The sequence below is a fragment of the Nyctibius grandis genome, chromosome 6 (genome assembly GCF_013368605.1).
Source record: "Nyctibius grandis isolate bNycGra1 chromosome 6, bNycGra1.pri, whole genome shotgun sequence".
Lineage (NCBI taxonomy): Eukaryota > Metazoa > Chordata > Aves > Nyctibiiformes > Nyctibiidae > Nyctibius > Nyctibius grandis.
In genome coordinates, this window is record NC_090663.1 from 8437804 (window position 1) to 8459293 (window position 21490).

General features: G+C 41.4%; 1 protein-coding gene across 3 annotated transcripts; it reads right to left on the reverse strand.

Annotated features, from left to right (window-relative positions):
* Positions 1 to 4974: 4974 nt before the first annotated feature.
* Positions 4975 to 19908, reverse strand: LOC137664887 (uncharacterized). 3 transcript variants are annotated; one of them, XM_068403503.1, is made up of 12 exons: positions 19765 to 19908; positions 17885 to 18001; positions 15981 to 16085; positions 15122 to 15253; positions 12517 to 12666; positions 11552 to 11689; positions 10766 to 10882; positions 9790 to 9897; positions 9252 to 9365; positions 8845 to 8958; positions 7895 to 8041; positions 4975 to 6366 (listed from the first exon to the last, which is right to left on the reverse strand). In XM_068403503.1, the coding sequence occupies exons 1-10, from the start codon at positions 19824 to 19826 to the stop codon at positions 8853 to 8855; spliced, it is 1149 nt and encodes a 382-aa protein (XP_068259604.1). In that variant the 5' UTR covers positions 19827 to 19908; the 3' UTR covers positions 4975 to 6366; positions 7895 to 8041; positions 8845 to 8852. The 3 variants fall into 3 exon arrangements, with proteins under 3 accessions (XP_068259604.1, XP_068259603.1, XP_068259602.1); XM_068403502.1 differs by having other exon boundaries at positions 7895 to 8073; XM_068403501.1 differs by having other exon boundaries at positions 7895 to 8090.
* Positions 19909 to 21490: the final 1582 nt, after the last annotated feature.

Here is a 21490-nt window from a genome sequence, read left to right on the forward strand (position 1 = left end):
CAGAACATACTGTTATTCTCTGTTATTCTAGCAGAAAGGAAAATTACTGACAGGAAAGTTGATTCTGTGTAAAGGTAACACAGAGTAGGCCTTTTAGAGCCTACTCTGAGGCCTACTCTTGCTAAACCATTGCTAAACTGTCTGGTATCACTTGTGGACTGAAGGCTGGTGGGCAGCCTTTTCTTCTTCTGGCCTTGGTGCTGCTTCTTGGACATTGGACATAGCAATCACAGTAACGATGGCACAGGTGGTAAAGTTACCTCTGGGTTAAGTGATTTTATCTCCACAAGCAAGCAAGAATTCATATTTAAAAAGACATTAGATTATTAGTCTGTTTTCAATATACTACAACAATCCTTATCATGATGCCTCAACTGAAATCTTAAAATTACACCAAAGTGCCTCCTGCTGCTGCTTGTTCGTAGGAGCAACACGCAAGAGGAGAAAGCCCACAGTCAGGACAGTCTTTTTTTTTCCTCTAACAAGAGCCCCAGCCAATTTCACTGAATCCATTTCTTCCCAGCACACTTAGGTAATGCTCATTCATCCTATACTTTCTGATCATAAATTTTCTGCTGTCAAAAGGTAAGTTCTCAAGAATTACAGGCTTTGTAAGAGCTCTTGTCACCTATGGCCACAGCAGCTCTCGCTTGCCACAGAAGCTGGCACAATTTTGCATTGATTCTAATAATGCAGGTTCTTCTAACCATGTCTCACCTGTGTGTCATGAACTGAACCATCTGTTGCACAGGCCTAGCTGGCATCTCCATGACTGGCACTTGGTTACTGCCTGTGGCATATAATTAACTTCTTCTCACTATCCATATCTTCATTGCCTCTTAAAAAAAATTACCACTGTACAACAGTTATGATAATAAAAGTTCAAAAAACCAGAGCAGAATTATAGCCATGGTATCAGGATACAGCAAATAGGATTTTAAACTTAGTTTTAGCAAGCTTTCTGCTGGATCATACACAGTTTGCATGTCAGTCTAGAGCTTTACTGGATCAGCCTCATCTTTCCCTCACAGGTAGCAGAAAGCCAGCAAACCTTGGCTCTAGTTACTTGACAGAAATGCAGTTACACGTTCGTACTGAATCTAGCTCCTACAAGGTAAATGCATGGAGTCAGAGTAAGTAAGTTACTGAGCTCTGAAAACAATATAAAAACTCTGCAGGTTTCACCGGTAAAGCTTTCCAGTGCAGATGTGGCCTTAGTCCACAATACTTCTAATGATATTTAGGGATATAAGACTCTTTCAAAAGCTGAAATTAGTTGTTTTTTTTTTTTTTTCCTTTAACTTGCATATTTGTTTAGTGAGGTTGCAACAACCACTGCAGTTCTCAAGAATCTCTGCTCTTTGGCTCGTCCAAAGACCAGACACTTAAAGAGCAGTAAGGGAAAATTTGTCTGTCAGCTGAGCAGGTGCAAAGCAGCCCTGGAGTAGGTATTTGACAGACTAAAGAGCATAAACACATCTTCCAATGAACCTGGGTGAAGAGAACCCAATATTCATTACTATGACGGGCTGTATTTGAGTAACACTTGCAAGATCAGCGATGAAACATGTTTGATGGATGGCAGAAGTAGCAAGCAGAAGTTGTTTTGTTTTGTTTCTTTATTTTGAGCAGCTTAACACAAAAGCAACTACCAAAGCCCAGCAATGTTTTTTTTGGAGAGACTTTCTGAGTCCATATTGACAGGCAGTGTTTTGTTTTGTTGTTTTTTTATGAAGATAATTCGTGCATAGCAAGGCTGAAGCGTATGTTGAGATGGAGAATTTGCATCTCTACTGTAGAAAGGAAGCATGGGTTCACAAACTACAACTTTCTCGTGTAATTATTTACAGAAGTGAAAGATGCCTGCTACTCTGACTTGTGTTTCAGGTCATCATTGACATAGAATTGGAGCTCTTGTTGTCCTCAAGCTGAGTTGAAAGGACATAGTCATCAGGTGCAGTGGGTGGCAGTACACACCTTCATGTGCCAGGAAGAAGGAACTGTGCAAACAGCATTAATTGCAGCTGAAACAAATACGTTGCTTTGGGTCCGTAATCTAAAGTCAAGACAGTTATCAGAGGAACAGCACCTGCAATACACAATACGTATCTTAGTCTTTCTGCCTTTTCTTCACCACATGCTCCCATTAATTCCAGGTCTTTAGACTCAAATCTTGAGTAGTTCCAGGAACACATTTGTTTCTTCCTGTTTCCTGATTAATCTTTTTTTTGGAGAATTGAACACAATGGCCTACAGGAACATCCCAGCTGAAGTCTGATAAATAACCAGGCAGACCTTCTTACTCCTTTTTCAGTTTGCAGATATAAAAAGGGGCTCTCTTCAAGGCTGTGCAAAACCATACAGCTATCTACAGCTGCTTTTATCTCTGGGCACACGAGCACGGGTAAGACAGTAGATGTCAGATAAGGGTCCCAGATCAGCAGAGTAAAAACTGCTGAATTTTCTTCTCCCAGAGATCACTGCAGTATTACATATGTGGTCTTGAAGGCCAAGAGGAAGCACCTGCTCAGTGAAGCTCAGGATTGCTCAGATGTGTTGAAGATCCTCTTCATGGTGAGTTCACAGAGCTCATTGCACATTGTCTTGTTAAAAGTGGGAGAAATTCACACTGTTTTTCCCCAAAAGGCACAAATACTATTCAACCACTTGGCTGATTTTTTTTTGTTGTTGATTTTGCAGAGCTGTACCAGACAACGGATGGATGAACACACACAGACACTCACACTAACTTCCCAGCAAATCTAACAGCTTCAGAAGTAGAAAGAAGACTGCTCCCTGCCAGCCTGCTTTGGCAACCACACCAGGCCAGATCAAGAGTCTACAGCCAATAATTTGCAATGGCTTTTAGAAATCAAACAGTTTGAAATCTCAGCAGCTAGCTTGCTACTAATGTTTTGTGGTTTTTTTTTTCATTATTTTGCTCGACTTTTCAATGGTTCTACACTGTTTTTCAACTTGTGAATGCACCAAATTAAATTGTTTCACTTCTACAAATTGCATCTGCATTCTCATTCTATGTATGTATCTCAAAGACTCCTGCTAAATTATGTATTTGGAAATGGTGTTTTAGCTGTTTAATAATGCTTTTTGAGTGGAATGTCTACATACCTAGTGCTCCCGACTGAAATCAGTAGTATTTTGAGAAGTAGTAAGGGAACTGTGTTCACTTCCATCAACTCATGGGTTTTTCCTCAAAGGTTGTATGTAGTTCCCATAGTTTTCTCCTCTGTGAGATCCCTGTTGTAGGATGTCTCCAAAACGCCTGTCTTTGTGCCATAACAGTTGGGCTGGCTCTATGCTCAGTGAAACACAACCATCTGAAAATAGTACAGTGTAAGGGATTTACCTTGGAAGTTCCTTTCCCTTTGCCTGGCCTTACGGTAATTGTACAAGCTCACACATCTTCTGTGTGGCACCTGCATAAGCATCCATGCTCCTGCAGGGAAGTTTGCTGTGCTAGCACCTCTGCTTTCCCACACACTGCTACGGAAAACAGCTGTGCTCCTGAACCAAGGACATGCTTGAAGTACAGCATAGGTTCAAAACACGTACAAACTCCATTTCCTCGAGCCTTGCTCTGAGATAAGATGACTTGCAACAGCATGTTTACGTGAACGCATCCAAGCTAGCCAGAGGACAGCTCCAGCCTGGGAGCCTTGCGATACTTTTAGCATAACACTATGTACAAGTTAAATTCAGTTTATCAAGGAGAACTATCTGCTGTAACGCAGCTGCCTTGCATCTTTCTATCCTTGTCAGCAAGGAAAATCCTTCAGAAAAGCACTTTCATGCCACAGTGGGAATTTTAAGGGGAGGAGAAGATAGCCTAATCGCTGTGACCTAAAAGGAGCAGTTTTAAAAACAAACCACAGTACACATAACCAATGGCACTTCGGAACTGCTACTGAAGGACTGTTTCTACAAGCACAGATAATGTGTCATCTGTAAGGAGATTCTCCCAGTGGAAGCAGGCCAACAGAAGCAACTTCTTGGAAGAAATTTAAATCTGGCCAGTGAAGTTCAGAGCTTATTTAGCTTAATTACAACCTGAGCATACATTTATGCAAAGTGGTTTTAATTAAAATAGGTAAAATTAACGGAAAGCTGTATCAAATACAAGCTGGGGGTGGAGTGCCAGACTTCAGCTTTGCTTACCTCAGTTCTAAGCTCTTATGCCAAATAGCCTTGGATAGATAAACAAGAGAAAGGACAGACTGCATTCCAGTTTTAACTGCTCTCTTTAGACTGATGAGGGTGCTGTTACTAATTAGAAGACATTACAATGGTTCTACATCCAGTGGCAGCACCGCATGAAATTACTTTAGCAGACCTCAAACCTCATCTGCTTAGTTTCATTGCTTTCCTTGTGCTAGCAGCTTGTCCAAGCATTACAGAACCTGGATTAGGGAATAAATCTGCCCAAAATTTAACTGCTTCAGGCAGATTGGTTATTCTATTTCTAGTCTAAGTACCTTCAACAGAGAAATACAAGATCTTTTAAGGACTGCTGAATTACAAATATTATGGATTTGTGTTCGTAAATCCACTGCAGGCCCCGTCCACCATAGGCAAAAGCTTAAGGGCTCTGACAGCTGAGCTTAAGTATTTCACGACAGCCTCTCTCATCTAACAGTTCCATCCTCTCCAGGACACCTTCCTCATGGCAGAATAGGTGCTGGGGCTTCCGCTGCTCCCTTCCACTAGGTTACAATGTACTAAATACAAGTTCATGACAAGATGTCAAAATACAAACTGAGGGGTTGGACACAACCCAAGTTGTAAACTCCCTTCAAGAGTTTGATTTAATCTCTGAAGCGTCCCTCCTTCCCCCTTTTAGCACGGGCTAAAAAAAAACCCCAAAACAAAATACCCTAAAACAAACAAAAAAAAGGACTACTGAACCACGTATTCCTGTTATAATGGAAGTCTGACAACATAACAGCAAAAGTAGACTTAACAGGGATTTTTAAAGTCTTTAATTCTTCTGCATAAAGACAAAATGCCAAAAATGTAACACATTCCCTTATTTACAATCATCATCAGTCACATGAAAGCATGCACACTGAACAACAGGGTTCTAAATATTACTTCTTAAAAAAAAGCACTGTACAGATGTGCTCTTTATATACACACACACTCTGTGCTCTGTGGTGTGTGACTGAGCCACCCTTGTGCTGGGACACTACTGAACCCCGTGCCTGAGCACGCCTGGAAAAAACCTTTTGGAAGGGACTGGAAGCAGTTTCTGGGGAAGCAGCTTACTTCCACATCAGCAGCAAAATAGGCTTTTGGCCCTTGGGTACGCTGCCATCCCCGCAGCAAGGCTGCTGTGTGTCATCCCTAGCACTCACAGTTCTGCAGTGGCCTTGCAAAAAGCCAAACCAAACTCCTGCAAAGAGACAAGTCCCAGCTCTAACAGACATTTGTATCCCAGTACATGCTACCTAAAATGCCACAAGGACTGCAAAAAATTCTTGTAACTGCCACATGAATCTGGTCTAAACTCCACTGTAGCCACAGCCTTCACTTTGACCTTCTGAGCACAGTGCTAGAGAGTAAAATAAAGATCTTAACACTGTCACAACCCTCAGCCTGGACACCCCATGCTCAAGAGCAGCTCCAAACATGCAAATAACTGCTGCTCACCTCCAATTCCTGTAGGAACCGCAGGCACTGAACTAATCCTCTTATATTCTCAGCAGTAGATTGGCTCTTTCGGTCAGACCGCAACATACATAAAAGTAAAATCCAGGTATTTAGGCTGAGTTGCTGTTCAAACAGTCACTCATCCCCTTAAAGAGAGTGAGCCAATTTTGACAAATCATCTACCTTTCCTTTCTCTTCTCTCACTAGGCTTAGGCACATGCTAGCTTAATATATCTTATCTCTGAGAATGGTACAGAAGCCAAATGGATGATCACCCAATTCAAAAGCTAAGAACAGTTTGTCTTTAACAACTGGAGAAAGGTTGGAATTATCTACATTCTTTTGAAGCAGTTCTTCAGGCAGGATGTACAATTCTGGTCCAGTAGAGGAAACGGGGTTTAACTCCTTGGTTTTAGGGGTGGCATTCTTCAGTCTGACTCAATATTGGACCAATTCACCAGCGTAACATTAGCGTACTCTAAGCAGCACGATCCCCAAATGGCAACAGCAGGATCCATCAGCTGAAGTAGCCTTTACAATATGATGCACGTGTCATCAGCCAATGCAGGTAAAGCAGAAACATTTTCACAAAAGCTTTAAGGAAATCCATCATTGTAGCACAGGCTTAATGAAATCTGAAGTTTTACACTTGAGGCAGAGCTTGCAGAAAACAATCTATTCTTAAAGATCTGGAGAAACCTGAACAAAAAAGGTAGATAACAGCGTTTTATAAATATGATATATCTAGTCATTAACAGCAAAATCACAGAATCACAGAATGTTAGGGATTGGAAGGGACCTCGAAAGATCACCTAGTCCAATCCCCCTGCCAGAGCAGGATTGCCTAGACCATATCACACAGGAACGCGTCCAGGCGGGTTTTGAATGTCTCCAGAGAAGGAGACTCCACAACCTCTCTGGGCAGCCTGTTCCAGTGTTCTGTCACCCTCACTGTAAAGAAGCTTTTCCTCATATTTATGTGGAACCTCCTGTGTTCCAGCTTGCACCCGTTGCCCCTTGTCCTGTCAATGGATGTCACTGAGAAGAGCCTGGCTCCATCCTCATGACACTTGTCCTTTACATATTTATAAACATTAATGAGGTCACCCCTCTGCCTCCTCTTCTCCAAGCTAAACAGACCCAGCTCCCTCAGCCTCTCCTCATAAGGGAGATGTTCCACCCCCTTAATCATCTTCGTGGCTCTGCGCTGGACTCTCTCTAGCAGTTCCCTGTCCTTCTTGAACTGAGGGGCCCAGAACTGGACACAATATTCCAGGTGTGGCCTCACCAGGGCAGAGTAGAGGGGGAGGAGAACCTCTCTTGACCTACTAAGTACACCCCTTCTAATACACCCCAGGATGCCATTGGCCTTCTCGGCCACAAGGGCACATTGCTGGCTCATGGTCATCCTGCTGTCCGCTAGGGCTGTAGTGTTACAGTAGCAGTAAATGGAACAGAGCACGGCAAATGGTAAGCTTAAAGCAGTATAAAAGACAGCCATGTTGTCCATACTAAAGAAAGCAGAACAGGTAGTATGAACACTTCGAGAACATAAGTTGTTGGAAAAACCAAGAGAGTACTCCATACCCTATATTCCTAAAGTATTTGTCAAAAAGAAAATCAAGCAGTTGAGCCTATCTTTCCCAACACCTCACATAATTTTCACCTAAATGTCATTATTAATTATGAAATACATTTGTCTCTCAATTCTAATTACCACATTCCTGCCATATCTTAAGTGTCCTACTGACTAAGGTTTTTTCCTTTAAAAAGCAACCAGATACATTCAAACTTATGGATATTTAACTGTGCTCCGATTTTCTTTTAGCAAAAAAGGCAGGTGGTGTGGAGTTCTACCATGTAACCCACTATCTGGGTTTTCAAGCAACGTTCACCTTTCACAGATAAAGTTCCTGCCATTTGGGAGTTAGAGCTCATCACACCGAAAAACCATGGTTAAAGACAGTGTCTCTCTAAATATTGATCTTTGCATCCCAGGAAACCAATGTGTTGCTTCACAGAGAAGCTATTTAATTCACTTTCTCCATTTTACAAGTCAAAGATATTTTTTCAATTAGAATAAATGATGATGAACCCACTGAATATATACACTCCTTAACAGAGTCTTATTTACAATAAAGACAACTGCAAAGCAGCTAAATAACATCTATCTAGAAGATGAGAAAGGCTCTCTTAACTGTGATGTACAGAGGCATGCTTCTGTTACCTGCACATTTCACCTCATGTTGATTGCACACATACTGACTGTAAATCTCTTCCTTTTTCACTGAAGATCTTATGCAACTGCACCAGTTTTCCAACACTTGATCTGCTGGCTGATCTCAGACTACATCCCTATTCTTCAAGTCCTTTTCTGTAACAGGAGAAAGTCCTTCTTCGATACTTCTATATACAAAGAGAGACTAGATATTTTCAAATATTGAATTAGCACTTTAGAAAAGTGAATCCATATTAAATCTTATTCATGCTTAAAGAATTTAAATTAAGAATGAATGAAGTCAACAGAAAAATTCTACTAGCACAATTTTTTAAAAGCTCTACCTGCCTTTTCCTCATATTGCTAAATTCAAAATCTAAGTAACGTAAAACTAATTGTGTGCCATATTCTTAATGCGCTTTATTATGCAAAATATTCCAAGATCACTGTTAAACAGACATTTATATCCTAGTCCATAATATTTCAGAGACTGCATTAAATGTAGATCAAAGACAATCAAATTACACAAAAGACTATCTGCTAATAAAAGCTGTTTCACTCAAGATGACTACCCATCCTATTAATGCACCACAGGAATCTACAGTCCAAGAGAAAGCTTTCATTGAAATCTACAGCTGCAAATGCAAAGTTGTGACCTCACCACAAAAATATTAAGAGGCAGAAAAGCTGCTACTGAAATAATTAAAAAAACTGGCACTTTTCATTTGGGTGATGTGTTTTCTGGCTGAACAGGTAAACATTTCAATTTACTAAGTCTGAAGTATGAGATCTTTTAAGGTGCTGCATTAAATAAAAGAGGATGGGATAAAATACTACTACTAATAAAGGAATAAAAAGAGGAACTGATCTGCTTGAACTGAACAGTTGGATTCTGTAGAACGATACTGCATATGGGCTACTGAAACAATAGGTAAAATAAGTAGTCAGCATGAACTCACCTTGGTATTTAAATTTTTTTCCTCATTATTCTATCTTCTGCACTTGCACTTCCCCATCCCCTTTCAGGGTATTCCGACTGATGTCCTTCCAAGAAACTGCTACAAAGTTTAAGTCTACAAATAAAAAAACCCCAAAAGACCAAGTGGCTTTATTAAGGTAACCTTTTTATACTAAATACAGCTAGAACCTGCTATTTACTCTAATACGGACTACAACATGAGAACATAAGGACAGAATTTTACTACTCAACATATAAATATTGGCCAACACATTCCTACGAAAAATAGTCAAAAAAAAAATATCTACGTTTATATTAAAGGCTTGGATTGAAATACAGCAATAAGGCAACTATGCTTCTAACTTAATACACAAAAAATGCCCCTGACTGATAAGCTGCATTTTATACCTCTCCAGCGTGCAGTCTGTATCTCTGCAAGTTTTGCTGTCAGGCAGAAAGAAGTTGTTTTTTTTCTGTTTCTGATTGTTCCATCCTGAAGAACAACTGGCTGGAACTGGGTCACTGCATAAAAACAAAAAACTGTGGCTGTTGTCAGCTACAAAACAAACTAATCTCTGAGGAGACAGAGAAGCTTTCAGCTCCTCGGCTGAGAAAGTGAGAGGCTGGTAACAACCACAGGGACCAAATCTGTAAAATGCCATTGCTTTCCATAAGACAAAGAAGGTAAAAGGGGCTCAGCATCTTCGAGGATTACTTAATGGCAGAATCAGCAGAAAGCAACAGACGGACAGTCAGACTGGGAAAAGCCAAGTACACTCAAAGAACGAAAATGACAACCGAACATACCACATGTGGAAGAAGTGTTAAGGGTTAAAAAAAAGTAGTATTACACAGTGAAGGAAACGGAAGATTAAAAAAAAGCCAAGGACACCTTCACAGCACAAGCAATAAGCAGAACGAACATCACAATCGTTATGGCATTTACCTTGTTATTTCTATACCGTGTTGTACTGTCATCACTTCGTCATTTCCACCAAAGGCTTCCCACTCTGAACACTTTGAAAAAGCCTCCTGATGTCCTGACTCAGTAAGACTAGAAAGAAAGTGAAAAGGTCTGAAACCATGAACCTTTGTATCACAGTTACTCTTTGTATCACACAGTTACTTTGTATCACAGTTAAATATTATTAAAACCAATTGCTAGAGTAGTTTAATTCCTGAACAACTTCAAATAAAGAATGTGTTAGCCTGAAAAACTCCACCCTTCTGTTATCCATTTTTGAACACTGACCACAGTCTGTCCCAGTCCCAGACTGGGTGACTAATTCCTTGTTGTTCCAACAAGCATTTTCTTCCATACCATCTTTCATAAGGCAGAAAAAAGCTTAATCAAAACACACAAAGCTTCTTTCACATCCCTTCATGAATACATATTCTCTGTAATACCTGCAGCAAAGGTAACACAGTAACAATTAAACAGGCAGCAAGCTTCAGTATTCACTGCCAGACTTTTGAGTGCACATCGGGCTCCATTCCTTTACCGTAACATTCATCAACTTGTATGCACTCTGCATGCCAACAAGCAGAGTGCAATGCCTGTCAGAGGGACAGGAAATAACTATGGCAAACACCTAACAATTTCAGAATTACCACCTCCGAAGCAGAAACCAGGTTCCATGAGAAACCAAAACCAATGCATTAGTGTTGCCTAATTCTACACACAAAAAATAACCTATGTTGTGTCTTCTGACACTAAAGTTTCTTCACCTTCAAAATGTACCACTGTAAATATTTGCTATCATGCAACACAATTACTCTGGCATGATTTCCCTTCCTCATTAAATTGCACACACATTTAGACAAAATTAAGGCTATTAACAAATGGAGGGATAAATACCAGTCATATTTCAAAAATCAGTTTATAATATGAATGAATTTCGATATGAAGAATCATTTCATACCTTTCCAGTGTGTCATACATATGCACATAATGGTTTTTGCTCTTTGAAACCACAGAGGAGTCAGAATTGTTTCTTCTTCTGCGTTTCCATACTGGAGAAGAATCGGGAGAACAGGGACTACAAAAATGAGACACAGATTTTACACACACACACCATTTCTCGTATGTGTTTAAACGCTTATCAGAGTTCTGCAAAATAATGGCACATGCTACTTTTTGAGGTATGATTTTCCAGTCACAACAGAGGAACACAGAAAATGGCTCAAATTTTGATAATCACTCCATTGCATTCTGGAAAGCGAACCCAGTCACAATCACAGAAGAAATTTGGAAGCAGAACCACTTTCAGCTCCACAGGCATGCCCCCAGATCAAGATAACTCAGTAAACAGGGAAGTGCATGAGGTGATTCATTGTTAGCCCCCCTGCTGTTCTGCAGGCATAATACTGTTAATTTAGGATGGTCACTCTTGCTTCTGAAAAAGGTATCCTACTTTCAGCACTTGCCAACAGTGGTTAAAGAAACCTCAGTACTCCACTGTATAAACAGAGAAGCTGAAAAAACACTGCTGCCTTCTGCTGTTAACCACGCAATTCTGTAATGCTGGTAACTCTTCCACATTCAATGCTCTGCACCAGTAATGGATTACATTCAAGAGCAGAAGAGCCAAACTCTGAAGCTGAGCATTAACTGCCCTCCCTCGTTAAACATGTCCTATAATAAACTGACAGCATCAACATATATTGAATTATTTCAGTAAGTCAGCCACAGAAGTTTTATCTTATACCTCTCTGGTGTGTAGTCAGTCTGTCTGCATTCATCTTCACACTCATCTCTCTTCTGCTTTTCGTCAAATACAAAGGAGCCAGAAACATCCTGATCTTTGCAGAACCATTCCTGGGAACTGCCTGAGGGTTCTGTACCACTGAAAACAGGAGAATTAAAAAAAAAAAAAAAGAAGGATTTAAAATACTACCCGTCTGGCTTACCGCTTCAAGCGGAAGACAGTTGAGCTGCAGTAATAATTAACAGTTCATCTCATATGACATTAAAATGGTGCAAACAACTACAACTTCCACCATAGATCAATTACATCACAACTAAAACTATTTATACAGTGCAGTTACAGAGTCAACAGAATTCCATTCACTCTTTTCCTCCCAATATACTAGTCCAAATCTTGCAAAGTATTAGGTGGTGTCAATTAGCAGAGCTACCCTTGTTACGGAAATTCAAAGCTGGGATTTTTTATCTTTTCCATCTCAAACACAGTTGCCACTCTCTTGCACAGAACACAGAAGTCTCTCTCTAATCTTCTTACACTTTTCAAATCATCTGACTTAGTTATTGCAGGAGAAAGGTGGTTCCATGGGCATCAGAAAAAGGAAAGATAGAAAGGTTATCAAGGCCAAGGAACAGTAATCACCACATTTCTGCTTATGCCTATCCCTTTCTAGAAAAATAATTTTACCTTGTGCTCATCAGCATAAACACACAGGGGAAGGGAGTGTACTACTGTACACAGACCAAATACCTTCCTCCCCAGAGCGCCTTACTGGAGATGAATTTAGACTAAATAATGGGAATATCTTGAAGACTAACAGAATTCAAAAGGAAAACATGGCACTCAAGGAGACTCCCATTCCTGAGCGTGACCTCCTCTCTTGCTCCCAGTTAGGAATGCTCTAAAGGAAATAGAAAGTCCTCCTGTGAAGCAAGAGACATGTGCTGACTTAATTCACCCATACACACACTGGCTGCAGATCCCAGGTTTCTTCAGCAGGAGGATCCCAGGCATGCAGTGCTATCTTCCACAGCCTGATCTGCTGGTCCCAGGATCTACGGCTGTACTTCTTAAATTTGTTGGGAGTTCTAGGATGAACTCCTGGTATTCGCTGATTCCTGTAAATACAAAGTAACATTTATTATTTCAGAACATGATTTTCATTCTTAAAAAAATCCTCAGTCCATCAGGGGCCTAACAAATGAATTTTTCATCTTTTTAAACACTTAACTGCAATGCGTATATTCTAAAACATTGTCAAAAAGAGACCACACAAGCAACAACTAACAATAACATGCTGAGTCAGACCAGAGGTTCATCCAGTCCAGCACTCTGACAGCTGCCAAAAGCAGATCCCTACTGCCCATAGACAAGTATGAAACACAAGAAGCATAACTCATACCCCTTCAATAGCCTCTTAGCCTCCAGCTACTTCTATCTCAGTTCTCCTGAGTCAAATGCAGTTTCTTTGTATTTAATATTGTATTAGTCTGTCTGGGATGGAGTTAACTTCCTTCACAGCAGTCCCTGTAGTGCTGTGTTTTGGATTTACGGCTACAACAGTGCTGATAACACACTAATTTTTGGCTATTGCTGAACAGTGCTTGCACAGCTTCAAGGCCTCCTCTTTTTTCCTACTTTGCCGCACCCCCTCCTGCAGCCACTAAGTTGAGGGTGAACAAGAAGTTGAGAGGGGAAATCGCGGGGATAGCTGACTCAAATTACCCAAAGAGATATTCTGCACCATACAATGTCAGGCTCAGCAATAAAAACCGGGGCAGAGGAAGAAGGGGAAGTGTCTTCCAAAGTAGCCACTGCTCAGGGCACCAGTCTGCCTGTGGAGGTAGTGAGTGATTGCATTTGCATCACTTGCCTTTTCCCCCCTCTTTCTTTCCTTCACTTACTAAACTGCCCTTACCCCAAACCATCAGTTTCCTTGCTTTTGCTCTTCCTATTCTTTCTCCATCCCAGCAGGGAGAGGGAGGGTACAAGTAGCTGTGTGGGTACTTGGCTGCTGGCAGGGGTCAACCCACAAGCATCTTCAGTGAACTTCTCTTCCACCATTGTCCATGCATTATTACAATGGGGACTGCTATAATTCTAAACAGCATTTGTCTTTTGGGAGTATAGAAAACAAAGTAACCCCACTCTCTGTGTAAAATGTAAATGATACGCCTTTCCACTAAATCTACACCGGGCAGACACTGTAACAATGCTGCCTGAGGACACCCCATGGCTGGAAATGCTGCTTCTCAGATGGTACCCCAAACCCAGATCCTGCCCACCAAACATCACCGGAGGGCTCAAACTGTTGTCTTCAGTACAAAAGAATCCTGTTTATAGCTCTACCATGCTGGAGCTGGCTTTAAGCCTGGGGGTACAAGAATATTACAATAATGTTCTAAATCATACCAAGTACCTTGGCCTCAAGTGGTTCCCCCTACCAGCTTCACAGATCAATGTACTTCACCATTAACACTTTTTGCAAGATACAACAGATCCCCGCTAAGGAACAGTATTATAAACTACCCCGTTGAAATGCCACCCAGAACACCTTTTTTTTTAAAAAAAAAGTTTATCCCATGTTTTTTTTCTGAATGTTGTTTTCACCCTTTCCTATTCTTCACCTGTGATTTAAATGATCACAGCACAGCTATGCAAGTGCCATGCATCACTGTAAGACTGGCTGCAGTCCTACCACTGATGACAAAGCGACAAGGAAAGTTACAATTCATAAGGCAATCCAAGACTCTCTGATGAAAAAAAGTGTTATTGAAGACGTGACCATGACCTTGTGGGATATCTGTGATCATTTACAGTATCTGTTGCTGATTTTTAGTCATCTAGTCTAACCTTTCAAGTTTTGCTCAACAAGAAGCTTGTAGTGTTCACTGCACTTGGCTGGCAATTTTCACAAGACTCTTACAAGTAGAACCATAGAAGCTGGCAACTATAAGCAGCAAGCCATATTTTAAAACACACCTCTAAAAAAATAACCCTCAAAACCAACAAACAAGAACACAAATGCACATCCACACATTACTACAGACTAGCTTCTAAATCTCGATACTCTGCAGTAAGCAGAGGAGGCTGGCTAAGAAGTCTTGATTAAGTGCCACAACTCACAGACTCTGAAGCTCAAAGTGGAACGACAGAGAAAACAAGAAATCCAGGTTTTGATTTGTTAGTTACTGATGAATCATTGAAGACTAGTTTCCCTTACCAATACTCAAATGCAAGGCTCTATTCAGTCCTTGTTCAAAGCTGTGATTTCCTGGTATCAATTACCTTCACACTGGCCTAGCAACAGTCACCAGAAGCACCACAGGTAGCTGATTAACACAGGATTTATTTAAAGTATGTTTGCTACTAGCAACAGGAATGCACAAAGGGAACATTTAGCTTTAAATTTTCCCTAACTAAATTTGCTCGTATGCAGAAAATACCTGGCTTCTCTTTGATAAAAATCAATTGATTCAAGTTTCCTTCACTTACTCTTCGTACAATTTTAAGAGAACTAAATCTATGTGCTGATGAACACACACATCAGGAACAAATAACAGTGCAACTTACTTTGGAACTTCTTTAATGTATCTGTCATATGCAAGGGTATTCTTTCCAAAATTGATCTGTTTTTGTCTTCTCCTCAGAACCACTTCATCTGTTTCCCTTTCAGCTGGATTAGCAGAATCACTTGAAACAGAACTTAAAAACAAAAATTAGAATTCAGTTGAAAAGAACCTTAATGGCTTTACCACAAGTTATATAAACACATACCCTAGAACTGCATGTATTCTTACTCTGATAGACAGTAAGCACAACTCTTACTTCACCAGTTTACAGAAGTGAAAGTTGTGCTAACCAAATGAATCACTACAAGGGTAGCTTTTGCAAGTTCGTGCAATCGCTCAGGTTTGTAACAAGTAAACACACGCCTGAGGGTACTGGTGGTTGAGCTGCCTTACTAGAAGCTTACAGCTAGTCCTACAACAAGCAAATCACAGGATACATCATTATTGCATATATGCGTAACAACCTCCTAACATACATACGAAAAAGCTCAAACTAAATGAAACAAAGATGGATAATATAAAGGAGGCTAGCTTGAATGATCTAAAAGCCATTTCTCTCTCCAAGCCTCGAAGGCTGGTTTTCATTTTTCCTTTCACTATTCCAGAATTCTTTCTTATGGAAAGTTGTAATGAATATGCAATTTAAGCTGAAAAAGAAGAGAATCCAAAATGATCATACAAGTAGCTTTTGAGAAAAGACTTCTCAGTGCTACTCTCTCCTTAAGGCTTCCTTCAGGCTTGATATGAAACAGCCTGGCTGTGATTCAAATCTTCATTAATGCATGTAAAGTAATCGGAGATCATCAGATGGCTATTGCTAAAACCAACGCAACAATAGTTAATAATGGTTCAATACTTACTTTGTCATTTTTTTATTTGATGTCCTCATTGTTTTGCCTTCTTCAATTCTACCTTCCCAGTCAGGGCAACTTGAAAGAGGTCTAGAATGTTCTGGTGTTATAGAGCTGGAAAATAACGAGAACTCAATATGAACATTTGTTACTCATAACACTTTTAACGAACAGAAACTTCAATAGCGGACAAAACCAGCTCCACAACTGTAACATCACGCGCATGCCCCTACTCTATTTCAGTTCGAAGTCAAACAAGTTAAAACATTTCAGCTCAAGTCACCTTCAGCAGTGATGGAAGATTATCAGTTTCACTTTGCAAGGAAAGAAAATGGTCATGAAGTGAATTTCAGGTCAGAACACAGACCTGACGACCTCTTAAAACACTCCCAGCTCAGCCAATGCGAACCCTTCTCTCTACTACTTGAGGACCTTCTCAATACTGCAATTGCATCAAAGAGCACAATTCACTAAATTACTTGAACTCAGTCTAGTCACTGCTCTCTGTCATCAGCTAAGGACTTTGTAAAACATCAGGGAGATGCTTAAAAAATAGAAAAATGCCCATCACACGAGCAGAACCAACATTTTGTCAGACACCATCATATTCCAACATAATAATTTCAAGAATATAAACTCTGCTATGTAAAGCCAAAAATGGAATCAGGAAGCTCTTACTTAAATAATCAGTTGGATCACTGGTGTTCTCTGAGTGGAGATACACTTATCAGGTTCCTCATTAACTTAAAAAATGTAATAAATGAAAACTGTATAATGCTGTAATATTCTGAAGCACTGAAAACTTCTCCTTTCAGTCTGTCCCCTTCTTTCAATGTTAATGCCTCAATGTTTAACATAATACAGCAGTAGATTTAGCTTATAGTCTTACTTTCCCTAAATGGTTTCACTTCAACAGATGAAATTACCATCCATGCTGCCGATGTCATTTTAACACATGACAAAGATTCCACACTAAGAAGGAATCTACTCAGCAAAAGAGAAACAAAATGCTGCTAGCACATCCAGTTTGACTCACAATCATAACACACTGTTAATATTTTTATGATAGCATCAAAGCCATAAAAAACACTCCTGAATACAAGGGCTTTCCTAAGCTCTTCAAAAGATTCATTTATTAACTGAAGCAATATTAAACACGCCATCAGAAATTACAATTGCCTTCACACAATGTAATACTCAGAAATGTATAAATTACATTAAAAAAGTTTTTATGTGCCCTCAGTATAACATTTCGTCTCTTCTAACTTATGATCTACTCAGTTTTCTGCACATAGCCAAGCACTCTCACCACTTTTCATACTTCCTGTCAGACATTACGATACCAATCTCAACCACTTCCTCCACCTGCGGTCTTTAGTCTTGAATATCCAAAAACAAAGCAAAATACTCCTAGTACTACCCATCTATAAAATTTGATCTCATGTCAAATTGTCCTCGGTGCTGGACTACAAAAAAAAAAAAAAAAAGGTATTTACTAAAAACTGCAGTACAGCTGAATATACTGAGTGCACTGTCAAGTGAAGAGACAAACATCTTGGTTTGCCCACACTTACACATAAAGATGCAGAAGCAAAGCATAAAAAGTAAGAGCATATTGCTTCAATGGGAGTTTTATACTAATATTGAAGATTTCAGCAATAAAGGGTTTAAACTACTGCTTCAGTATATACAATTTCTCTCTTTTATATGGAATACTTGCTAATATTAGGGCATGTATTTCAATTAGCCAAACTGAACGGTCTACTCTTGCATAATGCAGAGATCATTTGCTAAGTCTGTGCTACTGTATTATAAAACATTTAATATAATCACATCCAAGGTTTTGTTGGATTCCCAAAGAAAAAGAGTGCAGCAAAGTGAAGATTTAAACAAACTTCACATTTATTCCTTACCTCTCCAGCCATTGGTCTAAATGTCTACATTGATATTCATCAAACACCAAAGAATCTGAATCATTCCACCTTCTACATTCCTGTTCTTGATGCCAGCAGTGTGGATGTTGCACAGAACTAGAAAACAAGAATTTTTGTCAGAAGACAAGTCACTGGTAGTCACTGAACACTGCCTATACAAAACAAATATGGACAGTCTGAGTATCATCGTTTATAGTTACAAAATGCTGATTTGGCATACAAATATGCAATTTGCATCAACTTATTCAGGCAACACTAACTTAACAAAGGCGTTTGACAATGCATTTGCTGGAAAAGGTCTTTGACAAATGCAATAAAGACATCAATTTTAAAATAAACCATTAATGTTTAGTTAACCAAAAGCATACCTTTTCTCTATTTGCAAACAAAGAGGGGGAAAAAAACCAACTGAGGACTGTCACCAGTGTGTATGGAACTGCTGACATGTGCCAGCATTCACAGGCTGTCCTCTTGTCAGCAATGCATTATTTGACATTTATGTACCATTCTATCCAGCGCTAAACTCACGGAAGAGGTGAATACAGAAACATCAATCCAACACAAGAAAACAGCACGTCTAAGGAGAAGTAGGTCAAAAATGTTTGTGGAAACACTTTTACACAGGAAATTCTTTACCAGACACTGCTGCAGAGTCCTCACAAATAAGCGTGGGACAAGAGCTAGAGCAGGCTGCTTGCAACACGCTAAAAGGACAGCCAGAGATTGCTTAAGGATTGTTATCTACATTTTCCTTCTCAGTTCTGGTAGCTCTGACACCTTAAATGGTAGGTTACTAAACAAAACATGGTCACAGCATCTACTAACACCAAACCTGGGTTCTGGGCTAAGGACCGCACCTGCAGATCCACCACCACCTGCCTGAGAGAATGATTCTATATTGTGGACTCCACATATTAAACATACTATTGTTCTGTACATGTAAGTAAACAATAAACATACTGTTCTGTACGTGCGAGGTCTCTGCACTTTTAAGTCATCAAGTGAGAGGGAAGGAAGGTTTTTATTTTAATCCTGCATTAACAACTTTTGTTTTCTTTCCCTTCCTCCTCCACCCTGACTGGCTTTGTGAGTTCCCTGCTCCCAGAGGGCTCAAAGTTACTAACACACAGCACTAACAGCTTACTCTGAATCACGGATCTAGGCAAGACGACACTTTCAACACATTCGATTTTTGCGAGGGCAGTGAATGGATACACCCTTTCTATAACCACCCTCAACAACAATTACTCAAGACCTGAAAGAAACAGGGCAGGGGGGGGTGGGACACGGACACAACACCTCGGATGCCTTAGGTACAACATTAATTAAAAATCTAGGGAAAAATGCCAGCCAAACATTATGGCTTTTAGAAATATTGCAGTATTTCTTTATCTGCAGCGCTCTGCACCCCCGGCTCACCTCAGGGCAAGCCCCAGTGACCCCAGCCGGGCTCACGGCCCTTCACCCCAGCTCACACGCTGCTGCCTCTTTCCCTGCGAGCCCGGCGCTCTCCCCAGCGCCAGAAGAGACCAAAGCAGCCTCTGCAAGGAGACGCCCTCAGCGGGGGCTGCCCGCGGGGCGCCGGAGGAGGCGGCGTTCGGTGGAGGGCGGCAAGCCGCCAGCAGCTGCCTCTCCCCGCTACCCCTCGCGGGTACCGAGGAGGACGAGGCTGAAGGCCGGTGATGCTGGGCGAAGCCCGCCCTGCGGCCTCCCCACCGCCTACCCCCACACCAGGCGTCCTGGCACCGGCAGCACCACACCCCCACCCGCGCGCCGGAGCCCCAGGAGCTCCACGGACGCCCCGAGGGAGCAACACCCCCCAAACCCCAGCCACCCCGGCCCTCCGCGGTAGCTCTCACCTGCGCAGCCCGTCCGGCTCCCCGCCGGCGTGGCGCAGCAAGCCTCGCTGCCCGCGGAACATGGCTGGGGCGAGCGGCCCTGCCGCCGCGGAACATGGCTGCGGCCCCGCCGCAGCGCCGGACAGCGCGCAGGCACCGCCCTTCCTCCCGGGGGAGGCCGCGGCGAGCAGCGCGCATGCGCGGCGTTCCAGCCGAGAGCTGGGGGGGGGGGGGAGGGGGCTACGCATGCGCACACGCGGCCTTTGGGGTGTGTCAGGGTGGTGAAGGCTGAGAGCTGGGAAAGGGCCATGGCATTAGGGCGTTAGTGAAGCGGGGGGGAAAGCACGGAGCTCTGCTAAAAAGCCGATCAGGGAGGGCGGGAGGAGGGCGTCGCGTCCTGCAGCCCACGCTGCTGTGAGGCGGCGGGGCGCAGCTTCCCTCACGCCAAGGGCACCGTTGTCTCACGGCCTCTCCCTCGCCTCCACCCAGCGCGGGGGGCGGCTGGAGCGCCGGGGCCCGCTCCGGTCGCTAATCCGGCAACAACCCAGCTCCGACACCACAGCGTTACCTCACTCGTTAGCCAAGGACTCGCTTTTGGCCAAGTCAGTCTTCTGCTAGATCACAGAATCATAGATGTGAGCTAAATCTGCTCAACAAAGGGGCCTGATGGGCACCACAATGTACAGATTATAGAGAAACATGTCCCACATTTCATACCCTTAATGGGATGCGCTACATTCTTCTGTTGCCTGCACTTGTGAACATAGCTAAGCGATGCCACAATAAAAAATTTCTTCTGTACAGAACACATCATTGCTATATGCCAGCACTCCCCTGGAAAGACAAATTTCTAGTCATCGCCCCTGCCCATTTCATGACATCCAGTGTCACTCCTTCCCCCTGCTAGTTATGGGAAGTGTTTGGTTTTTTTTTTTTCCTGAGATACACATAGATTTTACACACCTTCTTTCATTTATGCAACCCTCTGCATTCAGGTCATAGTAGGAAAATTCATCAAAGAAGGGATTACCAGGTGCACCAGGAGAATTTAAGCCCTCTTTGTACTTCCATGTTCTCAGCTAAAACATTGTATTCAGGTAAGTCAGACTGATTTCCACCCATATAAAGTTTTAACTGGTAAACATAACTTTAAAATGAAAAACAGAAGTCTTACATAAAATCAATTGTATTTTTATTCAGCTCTTCAGAGAGTTTTAACATTAACTGCATGTATTTGTTAAGCCTTTTCCTTAAAGGCTATCCAAGTAATACTGTTCATTTTAAAATAGGTAAGTTACCTAGGTAAAAAAAAAATCCCATCACAAATAACAAACCCTGTGGTATATCTTTGGAAGAAAATGTCTTGTAATGCATGTAAGAGCTTGAATAGTTATATCTCAACTCCTTAAATATCTCAAAGTCAACATTTCTTAAGAAATGGCACTCAGAACTTTAGTCAGTTATGTCTTACTGAGGTTTAGCCTGACTGGAATGGTACCTACCTGGAGTCTACCAAGCTTCAACACAATAACAATTCTCATACTGAAGAGATCACAAAATAACCTGGTATTTTGGTTTCAAGTTAGGCAAGCCTCATGGTAAACAACTGCATTCACAGCATGGATTCAAAGTATATCCTGCCTGGACAAAATGCCTTTTTTGGGTTAGCAAACTATGCTAACCTGAGAAATCAACGCCTAACATATCTTGGCAATATTTTCTGGAATGCTACAGTTACAGAAATAAC

What these genes read in the sequence shown, in the direction of transcription:
- LOC137664887 (XM_068403503.1), bottom strand. Translation starts at nt 19,826, where the DNA reads ATGTTCCGCGGGCAGCGAGGCTTGCTGCGCCACGCCGGCGGGGAGCCG. An exon ending in GAGCCGGACGGGCTGCGCAG is followed by an intron (nt 18,002 to 19,764) that starts GTGAGAGCTACC and finishes CTTGTTTTCTAG; the next exon opens with TTCTGTGCAACATCCACACT. An exon ending in TTAGACCAATGGCTGGAGAG is followed by an intron (nt 16,086 to 17,884) that starts GTAAGGAATAAA and finishes GTTATTTTCCAG; the next exon opens with CTCTATAACACCAGAACATT.